The sequence below is a fragment of the Siniperca chuatsi genome, linkage group LG12 (genome assembly GCF_020085105.1).
Source record: "Siniperca chuatsi isolate FFG_IHB_CAS linkage group LG12, ASM2008510v1, whole genome shotgun sequence".
Lineage (NCBI taxonomy): Eukaryota > Metazoa > Chordata > Actinopteri > Centrarchiformes > Sinipercidae > Siniperca > Siniperca chuatsi.
In genome coordinates this window covers 23365481-23382937 of record NC_058053.1, presented here as the reverse complement: position 1 = coordinate 23382937, position 17457 = coordinate 23365481, and the positions used below count along the sequence as shown (strand labels likewise).

Genomic DNA, 17457 nt, shown 5'->3' with positions numbered 1-17457 from the left:
TCCGTTACCATAATCTTTTGTTCTGTAGTTCACACTGAATTCCCAACATCCCAACTCTGTACTGCTGATTCATTCCCGCATGGCACTAGTTTTGCACAAATTTTTATCAGCTTTTTTGCTTTGGCTCTACATCACATGCACAGACTGCACATACCAGACCCATGACCTCTAACCTCTGGACCCTGACCTCTCATTCAGGCCACGAGTTTCCCTTCAGCATTAAGATGAGCCACATTCGGGATGGTGGGAGCAGTGGTGGAGGACTGGGAGGAGGAGCAGGCAGGGATCCAACAAGTCCCACAGACTGTCCAGGGGTGCTGCTGCTGGACCAGTGTCTCCCCCCAGATACCCAGTGCCAGTTTATCCTCAAACCCAGCAAGATTGCCCCAGGACACGCTCCGCTTATAGGTAAGACAGCTGGTCAGGACTGTAGTTCCCATTCTGGGGGTCAGCCCATAATGAGGTCATGAGATCACATGATGACATTTTGGGAGACATTTTTTCAGAACACAAGAAAGTATACTTCAGAATTAAAGGCAACTTTGTATGGGGGTGACTTCAAATAACTCTGTGAGGTAACAGTTTGAAAGCACTTTGAACCTCAAAACCAAGAAATTCTACAGCATGCTCAAGTTTACTATCAGTGGACTGATTCCTTTGGTGCTACCAAAGGAATCTGACTTAATCAAAGGGAGAGAGAGCCAAAACAACACTGATGAATATTGATATCATTTGAGTGAGTGGAGACACTAGAATTTTATAAAGAAAACATGGCATTTGGCTTTTTTCATTCTTCATAAAAATCTAACATAAAAATCTGGCCTTGTGGAGCCATCATGCTGTTTGTTTTGGTCTTGTGTGAATAAAAACATTGCACTGCAACAAGGCAACAGGCATATAACCACAGTCAACAGTGGCCATCTGCCCATGAACCTTTATGCTCTGAGAGTGATTCATGAAGTAAGAGCAGTTTAAGTATGTGTTGTGAAAAATATGAGTTTTTTCATCAACATGATGGTTTCCAAGTAGATGGCTGGTCAGTGTCAATAAATAAATAAATCCATAAATCTAATTCTGTGAAACCACGAGAAGAAATTTGAGGATACAGAAGTATTAATGCAGAACAGAAAGTACTTCCTCAGAATTTGTTTCACTTACATAATCCATTTGACTTTGTTTGTGCTCATTCTTCACACTCATAGACATACAGTCCTGTTGTTAGTTCTGAGGATGAATCAGGAGGTGAACAAGAAGAAAAGGAGTCAACGAGAAGGGTGGGAAAGGAGATTTTAGCGGACAAGGGGTTACAGCAGGGGTTAGGAGAGATGCAGTGTCAAAATAAGAAAAACATCAGACAGACAAAGAGGAAGAAACCCCAGAAGGGACAGATGCGTATGAGAATAGGAATATGGAAAGAGAAAAGAGATGACACAGCTATTGAGTAAGTTTGGAGGTCAGTGGAGGTGAAGGAAAAAGAAACAACAGACTGTAACAGATAGAGAGAAGAATTTACAGAGGGAGAGACTGAAAAGGGGATGTCAGAAGTAAGAGGGACAGAAAAATGAGGAGGAGGAAAAAGAAAAACAAGAGGATGGTGGACAGGAACAAGGACGGGTTATGGGGATACAGAGACCAGGATGGAAAAAGGAGGGGATGAGATTTGGTGGAAAACAAGTTGAGGAGAAAAAGTGTGTGTTTTCGAGTCAAGGAGGCTTCAGTTTGCCAACCACAAGCTTCGCCTCAGATTCCTTTGCCTCAAGGATAACAGTATCTTACATGATGGTTCCATACTAGCCCCGCCACCATAGAGGCCTAATTGCTCACATCCAACCCGAAAGCTAACGAAAGTGTGTGTTTATTAGCGAGTGGTCGCTGTGGCAGAAGCCTCTCTTTTCAGGTATTTATCTCAAACAATCCTGCAGGCAATTCTGTCTTGAATGTTAGAAACAAATTTGCACATGTAAAATAAAACTTTGGTGATGTTGATTTTTTTCCCCCAACATTTTCTAAATCGCTCCAAGACTTGTCCATTACAACATACTGCATGTGCTCCAGAGATCGATTTGATTTACAGTCACTGCTGTGCCACTGTTCATCACGAGCCAAAAAGCCATGATTTTTGGAGAGAAACACTGCATCTAGCACCTCTTTTATAACACGCTAGCAGAAGATTATAGTAGGATGACAGACATTGCACAACCAGTCGACAAGTAGTCTGTCTCTGTTTCCTCATTCCCCCTCTCTAAAGCTGTTGCCTAATTAGAAAGCTGTAATGATGTAACGCCTGATTTACAGTGAGGTCATGTTTTTTTGATGATGGCGAGGCCTGCTGAGAAGTGCCAGAGCAGGCTAGTAATTCTGTTACTGCTGAACTTTGTTCCAGAGTGTGTATGGGCATAACGCCACGGCAGATTGTTAAATATTGAATTCTATGTGAGGTAGTCCACATATTTTGTGACCCCTTTTGGGCTGCTGTGTCCTCCACCCACTGAAAGAATCTTTCATTTGTCAGAAAAGTCCCACCCTCGGATACAAATCACAATCGTCTAGTAGTGTAAATGTTATCATTTAAAAGATTGTTGGCAAATCAAAGTTGCTACAATAAAATTTTACCACAATGGCCCTTTAAAAGATTTACAGCAGTGTTTGCAGTTTTTGCTAGTTTGCCAGTAGTTCAGACAGATATTTTAGAGTAGTTGCAATCCAGAATAGTGCTGCAATTAATGATTATTTTCACAATCAATTCATCTTTTTAATAATTTTCTGATAATAATCAAGATTATGTTTTAATCGATTAATTGCCCATGTCAGTTCCCAGAGCCCAAGGTTAGATTTTCACATTGCTTGTTTTGTCCAATCAACAGTCCAAAACCCAAAGATATTTTTTTTGCAATGATTTAAACAGAGAAAAATCATCACATTTCAGACACTGAAACCAGCAGATGTTGATTACCTTAATGATTAATCAATTATCAAAATTGATTGAATTATTAATTGACTAATCATTTTCAGCACTACTCCATAACAGGTATTCGGACTAGAACTAGAATGTCACCCTGCAGGTGTGTCTTTAAAGTTAGTCGCTTATTTTCGGTGTCCACTGAAGGCAACGCAGGTTTGAACCACGTTTCTCCTGTTTGGTTTCACTCAGTCAAAGTCAGTTTGCATAGAGATTAGGTTAAACGATAAATGTCTGCTGCACATTTTCATTAACATGCAGGAATAGTAGTGTAAATGTTATCATTTAAAAGATTGTTGGCAAATCAAAGTTGCTACAATAAAATTTTACCAATGCACACACAGTATGCAGTTTCATAACTGCAGAAACATGCTGAGCTGTTATGTCAAGTAGAACATGTAGACGCAGTGAAGACATACCTGCTGACAGACACTTAAACACAAACAACACAGGTAGACATTGTGACTTGGCACCACTGAGTAAACACTCAAAAAAGAACACACAGAGCCCCATACATGCATATATGTTTTCACACACAAAAGCACACATATGGATAAACACAGACAGCTACACACACACACACACACACACACACACACACACACACACACACACACACACACTTAAATTAAATGGTGCTCTCGAGCATGAGGGTATGCCTACAGATGTTTCTCTCAAACACTTCTGTCACTGTCTTACTGGTGTCTTTCTTTTTAACAATATTCCTCTGTGTCTTTTACTTTCTCTCTAATCTCACCTAAACTTTTTTAGGGTGTGATTATTAAACTGACATTTAGTGGACAGACCAAGCATTCATGTGCATGCTGAAAATGTCCAACATCTTTTAGGCTAACTGCTAAACAATTCAGAACCTACTTTGTTGGGAAATCTAACCAGTACATAAAAAATAAATATTACAAAATCATTACACAGGCTGCAGATTTGCAGTTTGGTGAATCATTGAGCATTGCTGGACGTGAACACTATTCCTGAGTGCACACCAGTGACTTCAACATGCATTACTCAGCGAACAGCAGTTTGATTCTAACTGAAACCACAGCTCACCTCTTCTTTCTCCCCACAGAGCCTGGTCAGCAGAAGTCTTTTAAGAGAAAGAGGTCTCTGATCAACTGGCCTTTCTGGAGAGGCTCCAACACACAGCTGGACGGCCTGCCCCTGTCCCCGACCTTGCTCTCCCCCACTCAGGGACGGCTGTTCGGACGACCCCTGAGCTCCGTCTGCTCTCCAGACCATGGCCTGCCCAAACCTGTCATGGTGAGCCGAGTGGAGGTCACGTAGAGCAGCAGGAGCGGTCACGGGATGATTTGGGGTTTACAGTGTACTTGGGGAAAGGGAGATGTAGTGGTATGGGGAAGTAGATTAATTTTTAGGCAACACATTTTTTTGAGCTTTTGTCTGATACAGCGCCATCATTACTTACTGTATACTGTATGTCTTAGATAAATGGTTTAAGTTGTACATTATAAATTAAAGAAATAATGGACATGCTGGAATTACTAGAGAAGTTAAACCCCAGTCTATTGAATAAGCAATCCAGATTCTACCCTCAGCAAAAATGTTTCATCTCTGATGATATGGTGCTCCAAAGAACCCTTTTAGAAAGGCCGAACTGGAAACAAACCAAACAAACAGCAGGGACTGAGACAGCTAAATTCACTTAATCTCTGTCTCTTTCATTTAATTTGGTTTAAAACATCACTGGTTAGTTCTGTCAGCGATTAAAACCTGCACATTTTTCTGTTCCTTTCAAAATATTGATAAAAAGATCATTTAAAGAGATTTTATGTAGGTAACCTTCCATCTCCCTGTTCCCTCCAGGACATGTTGGTGTTCCTGTACCTGGAGGGGCCGTACACAAGGGGCATCTTCAGGCGGTCAGCTGGTGCCAAAGCCTGCCGGGAGCTTCGGGACAGACTGGACAGCGGTACTGAGGACCCGGAGATCACACACCAGTCTGTGTTCGTCATTGCTGCTGTCCTCAAGGTAACACACACACACACACACTCAACCACACACAGCTCTGCCCTGTCTGACTGACTTCAAACCAGACAACAGAAAGCAGGAGCGACTGATGTGCGTCCAAAGTCACATAAGTCCAGACAGGATAATCTGTCTCTGCACAGCCAGGCAGGCTGCCAGTCACACACACAAGGTGCTGCATTGTTCAGCATCCAGGCCAAACAGCCACCACAGCGTCGGGCATCCAGGGAGCAGCTGAGGTGGTTTGGGGTTTTATACAGAGCTGATTCATCTCCCTACTTTGTTGTGCTTTACTTGTTTTCTGCACAATGGACAAGGATTGAGCCTCACTCAATTATTTATTTAATATCTATGTAAATATATTAGAACTTCTGTAAGGAGTTGCTTATAGATGGAAGTTCTTTAGATCAAAATGTTGCATGAATTAAGGATGAAATGAACCAGTTGTGAGGCAATGTGTAGGAGTTTCATTTTTATTAAAGTGCAGATACAAAACATTTGCCAGATACAGCTTCTCAAATACAAGATGTGAGGGGTTTGTGAGCAATTTCAAGGGATTACTTTGTATGTTGCGAATTGTATGTTGTATGTTGGCATTAGTTTTGCATTTTATAGACTTGATTAACTCAGATCTTGATAAATGAGCTCAAGATCTCTTTTCATTTTTGCATACAGGACTTCCTGCGAAATATCCCGGGCAGCATGCTGCATGTGGATCTGTATGACCAGTGGATGGATGTGATGGAAGGGGAGGGAGGGGAGGAGAGGACGCAAGCTGTCCAGAGGTAGGAACTCTCTCTTCAAATCCTAAAATACATATATTACGTATTCATACATATATACATATTTAATGTCAAAATGCTGCTAATTTACAAAGTAATAATCCAATAAGTTGCTGCCTGTCTCTCTCTCACAAGCTCACACACAGACACAGCAAGTTATACAGGCGTTCGTTATACAGATGGGTGACAAATTAAAGTAAAGACCTGAATAAATTAGTGTTCTGGAGGCTTGTGGTGGCCTTACCGTGACACTTTGTTGGTTTTTCCGTTAATTACACACTGTTTATATCTAGAGAGAGAAAGGAAGACAGTGAGAGGGCATCGCTTCAGTTCAAGAAGCAACAAACTAAATTCCTTTTGCTTAGGAAAATAAAACATGAAAGCAACAATGAAAATGTTTGTGCAGAAATTCCTGTGGAGCCTGAGATCAGCAAACAACATGACAACACACACACACACACACACACACACACACACACACTATGAGAATAAGGACCAGGGAAAGTGTTCTAGGATTTATTTATTTATTTGTTTGCTGTTGTCATTTAGTTCACATGATATCTTTCTGCCCTTCCCTTCTTCTATCTCTCAATCATTCTCTCTCAGGTTGCTCCACCTCCTTCCCAGTGAGAACCTGCTTCTCCTGCGCCATGTGATCGCCGTGCTGCACTGTATCCAAGGCAACGCCCATGACAACCAGATGAACGCCTTCAACCTGTCCGTCTGCATCGCTCCCAGCATGCTTTGGGCTCCAACACCAAGCACCCCCGAGATGGAGGGGGAGGGCACCAAAAAGGTGAGGAGGAACACTCAGACACACGATACGGAGTGTTATGGCTAACGGAGCTAATTATTAAGTCTTAGATCAGGCAGATGATTATATTTAATTTAGATTTAGTTACCTTTGGACAGAACCAGGTTAGCTGTTTCCCTCTTTTTCTAGTCTTTATGCTAAGCTAAGCTAAACGACTGCTGGCTCCAGCTTCGTATTGAACATACAGACAAACATGATAGTGAAACAAACGTGTGTGTGTGTGTGTGTTAGAGGGCCTTGCTGAAACAGTGTGTAACATTTCAGTGGAGTAAGAGAAACAAGCTGTTTCAGCATGAGTGTGTACATGCTGCTGTGATGTATGAAACACATGCGACCTGAAAGACGAGGTAAGAAACAGAGATTTTACTGGCACAAGTACGCTGTGTGTGCGCACATACGTGTTCACATGCACACACAATCTCTGGCAGCCTGAAAACCATTTGTCAGCTGACTGAAGTTTCCCTGCAGATGTGAGTGTTGACCTCCGAGCAGAAGCTGACCCACTAACACACAGCTGTAACACACACACTAAACCAGTGTCACACACACACACACACACACACACACACACACACACACACACACAACAAACACACGCTCAGTCACGTTCACATGTCATCACTGACAATCACTCATAAGCTAAAATCACAGCATTCTTACCCTCTGCAGAGCCTGAAATCCCCGAGCTTAGAGCAAGACTTAACAGGAAAGAGGAAAGCTTCACAGTTTCATTCTGACTTACTCCCAAGCACCCAGGAAAATATAGGTATGTAGTTTACCACTTAGAGAATTATGTCGCCATTAAAGGGTTAGTTCTCCCAAAAAAAAAAACAACCCAACATATGTTTTCATGTACCTCTGGAGGTATCTAGCCATGCAGATGGCTTTGGTTTTATTTACTCAGCTTTTGAGACTATTTGTTTGTTTTTTTACATGAATTTTTGTGATAAGTTTTTCTGCTGACATGTTGACCTGAAATATATTTGAGATGTCCTGATATTTGAGTGGCACCTGCCAGCAAATCAGAAACAATTGTAACTGGAGATAAAATAGCAACAGTTTGTAGTAAATTTCTCTTAATGGCATTTTTGTGAATCTAAAGTTAACTCAACTGCGAAGCAACATTGCTCACTCTTTCTACCTCATATCTTGGCCTGCCAGGCTAACCTGAAATTACTTAATTCCCCAGCAGTGGCTGTAGCCAGAGCCCACAGAGGAAGCCCCCTTGCCCACCAGAGCCCATCATGTAGTCACTAAGTCTTATACATAAAGCATACAGAGCTTTTTGATTTGTGGTCTATTTTGAAAGTTACAGTAATTGAGTTACACACAATCTCTGTTGGTGGCTGGTTTGCTTATCTTTTAAAACGTGTGTGTGTGTGTGTGTGTATGCTTGAGGTGGTTGAGGTTCATTGAGAAAACATGCAAAGAATTTCCTACAGAATCCTGAGGCCAAGTGTGTGTTTTAGCGGAAAATTGTGTCGCTGAAAGACCCCTCTCTTTCTCACACACAGACACACACATACACACACACTTGTCAGCACAAATACCCTCAACAGCCGCAAATACCTAAATATCTCTTTCACAAATACTCCCCTGATAACACTTTCCCGCTCTCGCACACTGCTCGTTTGTGTGTGCAGCCTGAACACAGGCAGCCCCTTTTTCTGGGAAAAAAAACTTTAAAAAATAACAAAGTAAGATTTCGACATTTCCCTCCTTGCAGTCAGAGCCAGGGGCCAAATAGCGTGACAAACACGTGACTGTTCAGTTTTAGCCAATTTAGTTTAGTCTCTGTGTCCCTGCCTCTTTCATGCAGCATATAATTTAGGTTTTTGGCTGAACGTAGCTGTTAAGGAGTGTCTGAGGTAAATACAGCTTTAGTCTGTGTATTACTTAAGATGGAGACAGAGAGACAAATCATTAAAATCAACATTGTTTTTCTCTTGAGCTTGGTTCTTGAAACTTACTTTTCTTCTGCATTGTTTTGTTTTTTAATTACAGTGACTTTTACTACATAACAGTATCCAATAGAGGAAAAAAGCAGATGAGTGATACACAGGAAGCTGGATATACTTTTCTGTCAGAAAATATTCAGAAATGATCCACTAACACACAGCTGTGACATTTCTTAATGTATGCACACACCCACGCACATGTGCAGATAGTATATATGCTGCAGCAGTATTGTGTACTGTGTCATTGTAGAAAGTCCATTTTCAACCTGTGTTCATACTGCAGACAAATATTTTTTTCCTGTTTTTCTGAATGGTTGTGAGAGAGTTTAAGATAACATCCTATTGAGTTAAAGAAGAAGAAGCAGTTCTGAATGGACTGTTGATAGATGTAAGGTGAAAGTCTCCTGGACGCCCACAGGCGCTTTCAAACTGTGCTCTGTATCACGTAGCAGCCCTCTGTGAGTGACAGAGAGGAATGCTGAATGAGTGGGGGGCAGGAAGACTAAATGAAAGAGAGAGTAGCAGGTAAGAAAAGAGTGAATGGTTAGAGGGAAGTAGAAAGGAAAACTAAAGAGAGAAGAGGAGGAGAAAGAATGAAAGTGAAAACAATAGAGAGAAAAAGGAAAGGAAGAGGTAAAAAGGCTTGAATTTCAGCGAGATATATTATTAGTTGTGCAATGAACATCTTATCTTATTTTGATCAGACATTTCAAAACAATATCTAAATACAGATTTAGAAAAAATTTTGTTTAGTATATTTTTCAACTTATTTTATATGTTTTGTGTAAAAAACTGTATCATCAACAAAACAAGAAGGAGTGCTCATTTTTATAGGCCTATTATTGGAGTGCTCTGACTTTCTTTGCTGAAAGTCCTGGATTTTTACATAGCTTGACAATACATTTCTGCTGGATGTGTCACAAGAGCTCACATGTAGTGGTTGGGTGGACATATAGTAACCTGAGAGTGGCATTTCACGCCTTAATTCAGACAGACACATTTCTCTGTATTTATGGATTTGGATCAGATTGGGCTGCTTCAGGTGTACTGTTTCAGGATGCCCTCAACATATTTTAATGAGTATGATTCAGTTTGTAGTTAGGACCCACTTCACGTAGAAATGTGGTCATTAAAATATCTACATGTCTCTGTTTCAGACTGAGACATGTCGACGTTTGACCCGTAAATCACTAAATCTGTGAAGGACACATTTGGTGCACAATTGTCAGATTGATTATTTCCACCATTTATTGCATGGTGTTTTCTATTAATAAACACATACTTACCAATTGCCAATTAGAAGGCCTATCAGATGGTGTGCTGTTCTTCAGGAATGAGACAGTGGAATGCCATTGTCCACTGATAACAGACAGGTGTCACAGAGTAGCAACAGTGTCTAAAGGTAAAGATATCTGACCTGTAATCAAAAACAGGTTTATTCTCTTGAAGATGATTGGGTAGTTTCACCCTTCCTGAAGCAAATTACTGAAATGCCTCTGTGTTTTTTTCATTGGTGAAGGCGGATAGTGACAATGATGTAGTAAGATGTACAGATACCATGACTCAGCAGCTATGGGTAATCTACCTGCAGACTTTAGTCGTGTCAGCCATGTTGGAGGCAGTGAGGAAAGTTCACTGACAGATGAGACATTTGTACATTTGTGGATTCATATTTGCTTGTTGCGTAAGTGTCTGCTAACTGTCACTGCAGGTTATGGATAGCAGAGCTTAGAGTTACCCATAATCCCTGTAAAGTGTGGCCTCAGGGCTTTCATATAGCAGTCATTAGTACATGTGGTATTTGAAGAGAGGTAGTGTACACACAGAAAAGATAAAACCAGAAGGTCAATGTTGCATTTGCTCTTTGGTAACAATTGTGAGGGATTAACTGTGCCTGATTGCTAGAATGAAACTACTGTGGAACTCATTAAGTTATATAACTGAAAATACAGCTCTCATCTCCCATCATCTGTCAGGTAAAATGTGAACAACTTTTGTTAGTTTACGTTCGTTCAGAGAACTCTATAAAACCCTCAAGCATATCTTCTGCAAGAGACTGTACTCTACCCTTTCGTCGCACTACATTTGGGCGGTCAGCATTCTCTGTGAATGTCAAATATCCCTGCTTTTAATTTGTCTAACATACACTTGTTGCTGACCTGGTGTGTGTGTGGTGTGTAATTTTGTATTATGTGTCCTGTTTGTCTAGTTTGTTTAGTGCTGTTCTGTCACTGTGCGTTTGTTTTAATTGTGACTGTAGATGAAAACTTGCTGGTATTCTGGTAAAATATAGGCCTATCAAATGATAACATTAACATTACACGTTTAATACTGTACACAGACCTGTACAAATAAGACAAATGGACCATCAGTGGTAGTTTTAGTACACTGCAATTTTTTTTTCATTTTTAATGCAAATTTTGGTCTATTATGAGGCCCTGAAAGTCTTTTTTTCTTCACACATGAAGAAAATAACACTGAAATAATTTCAGCCTGGTTTTAATATAAATCAACTTGTTCAAAGAATTTTGTAGAAATAATTGTCAGTATCCTGAAAGAAAACAGGAAAAGATAACTTAATAACAAGCAGAAAATACTTAACAGCGTAGCCTGCTTGTGCACTGTTTAGCCAGACAGACTCTTCTTCTGAACACAGAGTCACATTACGCATATTGACACCATACAGACGTATGAACAGACAACATCTGGCCCAACAAACAAACAAATAAGGAGGCCCTAAAGTGTTTTTCTCTGCTGTGTTTTCCATAGTGTCGCAGAGGCAGAGCAATGACAGAATAAACAACTCATTTATAAACACAACGGACAGATTTTAGTGGAAAACTTTCCACAAGTTGGGGGGATTATGACTCCAACGTTTCTGAGTGGACCTGGTGTTAGCCGACTATTTGTGTCTTAGGATGTCATATGTTTAGTCAATTTTGTCTGTTTAGTTTAAAAGGCGGTGGTTTTAGCCAAGTAATGTGATTTGTTTGAGGACAGATTCCAACTGGGCTGATAATTCCCAAAAAGCACAGACATTGTCGGCATGTTTCGAAGTTTTAAGAAAACAGCAGACAGCTTATATTGGAAGCCATTTGCAAAATGTCTAATTCCGAATATACTGATATGCATTATTTTAGAAGACATAAAAAGTGCTTTCAGAAATGCTACTGTCAAAAACACTGGATTTGTCTGTCTTGGTCATTCAACAAGCATTTGAGCAAGTGATAATTAAAGCCAATACATGAGGTCAGATATTATTATCAGGACATTATCCAGGACTGGGAAGAAGGAGTTTGATGTTTTCTTGGTCGATGTGGAATGCAAATACTCTTGTAGTTGGAAGGTCGACATCAGCGCAAACAAACAAACACAAACTTTTCTCAGAATGATAATATGGGACACAAAACAAAACACAACTTTGTAAAGTTGTTTGGAACTGATATCACAAAGTTATTTAGGTCATGAATTCACAAAATAAAGCAGGCAGTAGCTACAGTACAAGCAACTACACACTAGTTTTATTTTCAGTGTTTCAGCACGCCGTCATATCCACATCTAATCAATGTCAAAATGTTCACTAGGCAGTGTTAATATATTGATTTTTATTTTTATGTGTGTGTGTATGCCTTCCACTTAGCAAATTTGTGAGTTTACTCAGTATGTTGTGCCGACATAGACACTTGGAAACTGCATGTTTGCTGAATTATTGTCGAACTTTGGCTGGTTCCTTGAGGAACTGCTTCAGCAAATGAAGCTCTGCATAAACAGTAATAGAATTACACTTTCATCCAACTGTATAACAATGAAAATGAATGGTCAGCAGCTGCAGAGAAGCAAACACAAGTCAGACTGTTCATGCTATAACCAGGTGGTGTTTCTCCCTGCAGGTGTGTGAGCTCGTTCGATTCCTCATAGAGAACTGCAGCAGCGTCCTGGGAGAAGACGTCAGCTCGCTGTTCAGAAGCTTCAGCCAGAAGAGCAGCAGTGACCACGGATCAGGTAAAAACTGAGAGTCAGCAGAATAGAGGGGAATAATAAGAGGAGAGGAGAGGGGGAGAAGAGGATATGAATAGAAAATGAATGAAAGATGAATAGAGTTTGATACAATTGTTTTAATGATGGAGGCCAAGTCTATGGACTGGGCTTCTCCCCAGAATTCCCACTTCTATTCTTTCACCACTGAAATGACATGCACAGTCTCCATCCCATCTTTTATATAAACTCATGATCCCAATAGTCCCATTTCTAATTCAGTTATATGTTATATCTGTTATATATACATGTGGAGATGAAGGGTTGAGTCAGTAACATAACAGCAAACAACGACAACAAAGAAACATGTAAAAATCTGAATATTTGACAGTATTTTGAGTATTTTACATTCAACTTGAAAGTCCTACAATGTCATGTCTCTTTGGATATGTCAGATTGTACACAAAAAGGACAAAACTGCAACTAGAAATTGAACGTATCGATTTTGGTGAGATAAAAAAAATGTTTTACTTGTCACTGACCTATGTTGGAAATGTCTGGTTAAGAAGTAAAGGAGAAGCAGAAATGAAGCAAAACTTTTTCAACATTGGGGATTGTACATACTTCTTAATGAGGGTCAGGATCAAGGTCAAAGTCTTAACGAAATGTGTGTGTGGCTAAACAACAGCTCCTTAATTTCTTGTTTTCTAAAAGTGCTTGTTAACTGACAATGCTTCATTGTGTTACACCTCAAAATATTATAACAAGATGGTGAGACTGACTAGCTCACCGTGTGTGTATGTCTAATTAAATAGCCTAGGCTCTTTTGGGCTTGTTGATTGGGGTCAGCAGATCGACCTGCAGTAATTTCAGTGATTGCCAGGGTCACAGGTGCTGATTAACACAGCATTGAATCTTCACATTCATAAATATCACTAACCTTCTTCCTCACGCTATAAATAACTACCAGAGGTCAAGGAGCACACAGCAGGACGGCGCTTAGTCCCCTGTTCTCCTCGTCTCCAGCAGTGAACTGTGGCTTTGTTCATTTAGTTCAGGGGTCAAGATTCTTAGTTTCTCTTAGACTGCTCACATTTTTTTTTTTAGCTTAGTGGATGAAGTTTCTACCAGGAGAGAGCGACAGAATGTGGGAGATGTATTTACATTTTTTATTGCATTTGTTTGTGAAGGTTGTTGTGTAAATAAAGTTTTGTAGGAATCCAAGTTTCATCTGCCTCAACTTGGATTGCTAATTTTGGTAGCTAGTAGGTGGACATGCCCTAAATTGCAGGATACTTGCATGAAAGGGGATGTCTGCAAAAGCTCTATAATCTGAGGAAAATGTAATGGTACCATTAGACTGGCAAGTAGTCTTTGTGTAGTTTGCTAAATTATTGTGTTCCTCTGTGTATTTTTGGATTCAATTTGACGATTCCACAGTGTTACCACTTATTTAGTCCAAGTCTCATAATAATATTCTTTCTCTCCTCTTTATTTTATTGCTTAATCTTCCTTCTTATCTATCACCCTCTCTTCTTTCCTTTCCATCTTTCTCTTCCCAGATGTGTCATCCTTCCAGATGAACGACTCATCCTATGACAGTCTGGAGAATGAGCTCAACGACGACCCTGAGTCTCCTTACCAGGAACAGCTGCCCCTTCGTGACAAGGACAAGCCGGACAGCTGCAGCCGTGACTCTGTCATCACCCTCAGTGATTGTGACCCTGATCCCGACCCCGAGACCGACCTCCTACTGCAGCTCCCCCCGCTGGCCAGACCCAGGAGGTTCAGCCCTGCAGTTCGACAGCTCCGCACCCGCCAGGCCAACGGCCCGTCACAGGGTCCCAGGAGGCTGAGGAGGAGTTCAGAGCCCGCCTTGACCCTGGCAAGCACACCACCCTCGGGCACAGTGACGGTTCACGCCGATAACCACTGCCTACCAGTAAGGAAGGCGAGCTATGATGCTGCCATGGAAGGGGAGGGGGAGGAGGACAAGGTCTTTCTGGAGCAGGGGCTGAGTGCGCTGCAGCTGAAGGAAGAGGAAGAGGATGGATGTGAGAAGGGAGGAGCCAAAGTCCAGAATGGTGGACGGAGGAAGATGAAGCATGCCCCTCCGTCCCCGTTGCGACTGGATGCCAGCTGTTCCAGTCTGTCGTCACCAGCAACCTCACCCACAGGCTCCTCCCTCAGCTCTTTAGACTCTGCCTTCTCACAGTACTCTACTGACTATGCCACCAATGGGGCGATTCCATTGGCTGAGCCTGCTCCTCTTTCCCCTCTCTTTCCTGGAAGGCCCCTGCTGTCATCCAAGGGCTCCCCTCCTCAGAGGGAAGTCCCACCTCACTGGCCACAGCCCAACCAGCCCCTCGGACCTGCCAAACCCCCCCCCACCCTCATGGTCTCCACCCTAACATGTGGCTCAAGAAGGACCGCTGCCTTTCACTAAGGCAGCCTGATAATGGACACACAGAGGACTTGCCTATGGAAAGCGGGAAAACCCACCCAATCGGTAATGGCTACTCCGTCAGTGCCCAGGAGGCCGTGGTGACGAACCGAAACTGCCAACGGAGATCCAGCAGCCCTCCGTCCTATCACCAGGCTCTGCTGCAGCTGCAGCGCAGCCGCTCTCCTTTCTACAGGGGGACAGAGAAACCTCTGACGGTCAGAGAGTTGAGGCAGCTCCACGACCAGACCTCTACCTACAGACCTCAAGTCTCCCCTAACAACCCCAAACCACACACAGGAAGTGAGGTCACACAGAGGCTGGCTAGAAATGAGTGCGTGCAGCCCCCACAGGGTGTTTTCTATGGACAGAGCGCCACCACTCTGGTCCTCCAGAGGCAAAAGTCCCACTCGCTAACTCCAGCCATGGAGGGACCCAAAGAGAGGAGGACCCTTCCCCATCCCCGCCGAGCATCTGACCCCGCCAAGGTCACTGCAAACTCTAACTCCTCCTTCAGCCTCACCCGGGACAGACCTTGCACTTCTAAAGGTCAGTCCCAAGATGGCGGCCTGAGAGTGTCAGAGGTGGAGCCCAACCATGCCGAGCCACGCTTCTGCCTGTCTCCCTCTGCTACCCGGGCTGTAAGGGACTACTTTTCCTCTCAGGATCAGGAGGATGCAGATGCTTGCCTGCGAAGGAGTCAGGAGGTGGCACTGGCTATTGTGCATGGGAAGAGGGAATGGCAGAGCAGGCGGTGCAGTGACCCACGAGTGGATGACTTTGACCAGCTTTTTTTTGCAGAAGAGTCATACGTGTAAATAAGAACTTTGTACAGACAAACTGTGTATGAGAGACTGGTTATATCTGATATGTTCACTTGTATACAACTGTCTTTGTTGTTGACGTGATAATGCTCCTCCATAAACTCCTTTTTCCTTCTGGCAGCAGTAGTCATCCCAATAAAAAACGTTTTGCAGTTTACTGTAATGGCACAGCCAAGGTTTTAAGTTTGTAAAAGGTACAGATGCACTTCCTGGTTCCGCATTTCACCTCCTTGTGGTAGTAAAATGTTAAAATGAATTTTGATTCCTTGCCCACCAGGAAATTGATGTCTGGCAAACAGTAAACTGATATATTTGAAGTTGTTGGTTATAATCCACAATATTTTACAAAAGCGCGCTGACAGTGATGTTGCTTTGTAGCACTGCAGTTGGGATCCTCAAAAAATTATTTATTAAGTAGTGATGCCTGATTCCGTGAACTCATTATAGAGAGGAAACAGTTGGTTTAATTGGACATCTGGATCCCTAAACAATCATTAAAGCTGCTGTCAAAACAGGTCAGCGTTACAGCTCTTGTGCCAAAATCTGGTTCCTCTGAGAAATATTTTTCTCTGGCAGTGTGTCCTTGTTTTGCCTTTGGAATGTGTCATTGCTTTTTCAGCACATGAAGAAAAAATGAAGGAAGATGAGTTCTTCAGAAATGAAAAGGAAAGGACAAAGAAGCCTTTTTTTCATTCTCTGGAAGCTTGTAAAATGAAAATATATTTTTACCACTTCCAAAGCCAGCTGAAAATCTATAAAGACTGGTGGGAAATCAAGGCCATGTCACATTTTTGTAGTCTGTTTTTAACAGCAAAACATATATAATTTCTTATTAAAGATGTGACTAAATCTGCATGAAAATTGAGAATTTACTGTATCTCATCATACTCATCTCAGTTTTCTTGTACCAAGGTCACACATTTTTTAGGGGATACAAATGTTGGCACAACAAAAGTTTGTTAATCCTGTTCTCTGTAGCAGTAATGACAACAATATGGTCATGATGACTGCTATGACTTCTTATTGTTCCAATGCTGTCGCCACTGCAGTGCTGATTTCTTAGGTGACACTTGACCATGAATGACCTTATTTCACTGTGCATTCATTTACTGAAAAATAAAACAAAACTTATAGATAATATATTCTTAGCACAATGTAAGAGCGGTTTTCACGAGTATTAACACAGTGTTATTATGAACTTAACATAGCTTTTCAGCAGGAATTCACACACTGGAATAAGGCCATTGTCATGTTAAGTGTTTCCATTTTAAATGGTCTCAAAAAGTACTTTATCCTATATTATTAATATTATAATTATTATCTCCATTACAGTGAATTGTGTTCAACGTGTATAGTTCTGCATATTTATGATACATAAGTATATTATTATATATAAATATATTATCTTGTTACTTTGGTATGTTGTGTTGTGTGAGAAAATCAAATGTGTATTTTTGTACATGCCAATTCTGCTGCTGCTGTCTCTTAAGAAAGTATATTTGCTACAAAACGCACCATTTGTATATTGTGTACATCTGATGTCCAATGCTCACGAGAACAAAATATCATTGATTTTAATAAATGTTGCTCTTGTTAAACTACTTTGCAGATCAAACTGAATTTGTTCTTTAGTGTGACTACTCGAAGCATGAAAGTAGTATTTCTGCAGGGTGGGAGAAGAGATTAAGAATATAGTTCAGG

General features: G+C 41.4%; 1 protein-coding gene across 1 annotated transcript in view; it reads left to right on the top strand.

Annotated features, from left to right (window-relative positions):
* LOC122885739 (rho GTPase-activating protein 20-like) overlaps positions 1–17357 on the top strand; it is a 33424-nt gene extending 16067 nt beyond the window's left edge. The window contains 8 exon segments of the mRNA XM_044217282.1: positions 199–408; positions 4044–4234; positions 4799–4963; positions 5636–5745; positions 6349–6538; positions 12405–12516; positions 14052–14869; positions 14872–17357. Of these exon segments, the coding sequence (XP_044073217.1) occupies positions 199–408; positions 4044–4234; positions 4799–4963; positions 5636–5745; positions 6349–6538; positions 12405–12516; positions 14052–14869; positions 14872–15750 (2675 nt within the window). The 3' untranslated portion in view covers positions 15751–17357.
* Positions 17358–17457: the final 100 nt, after the last annotated feature.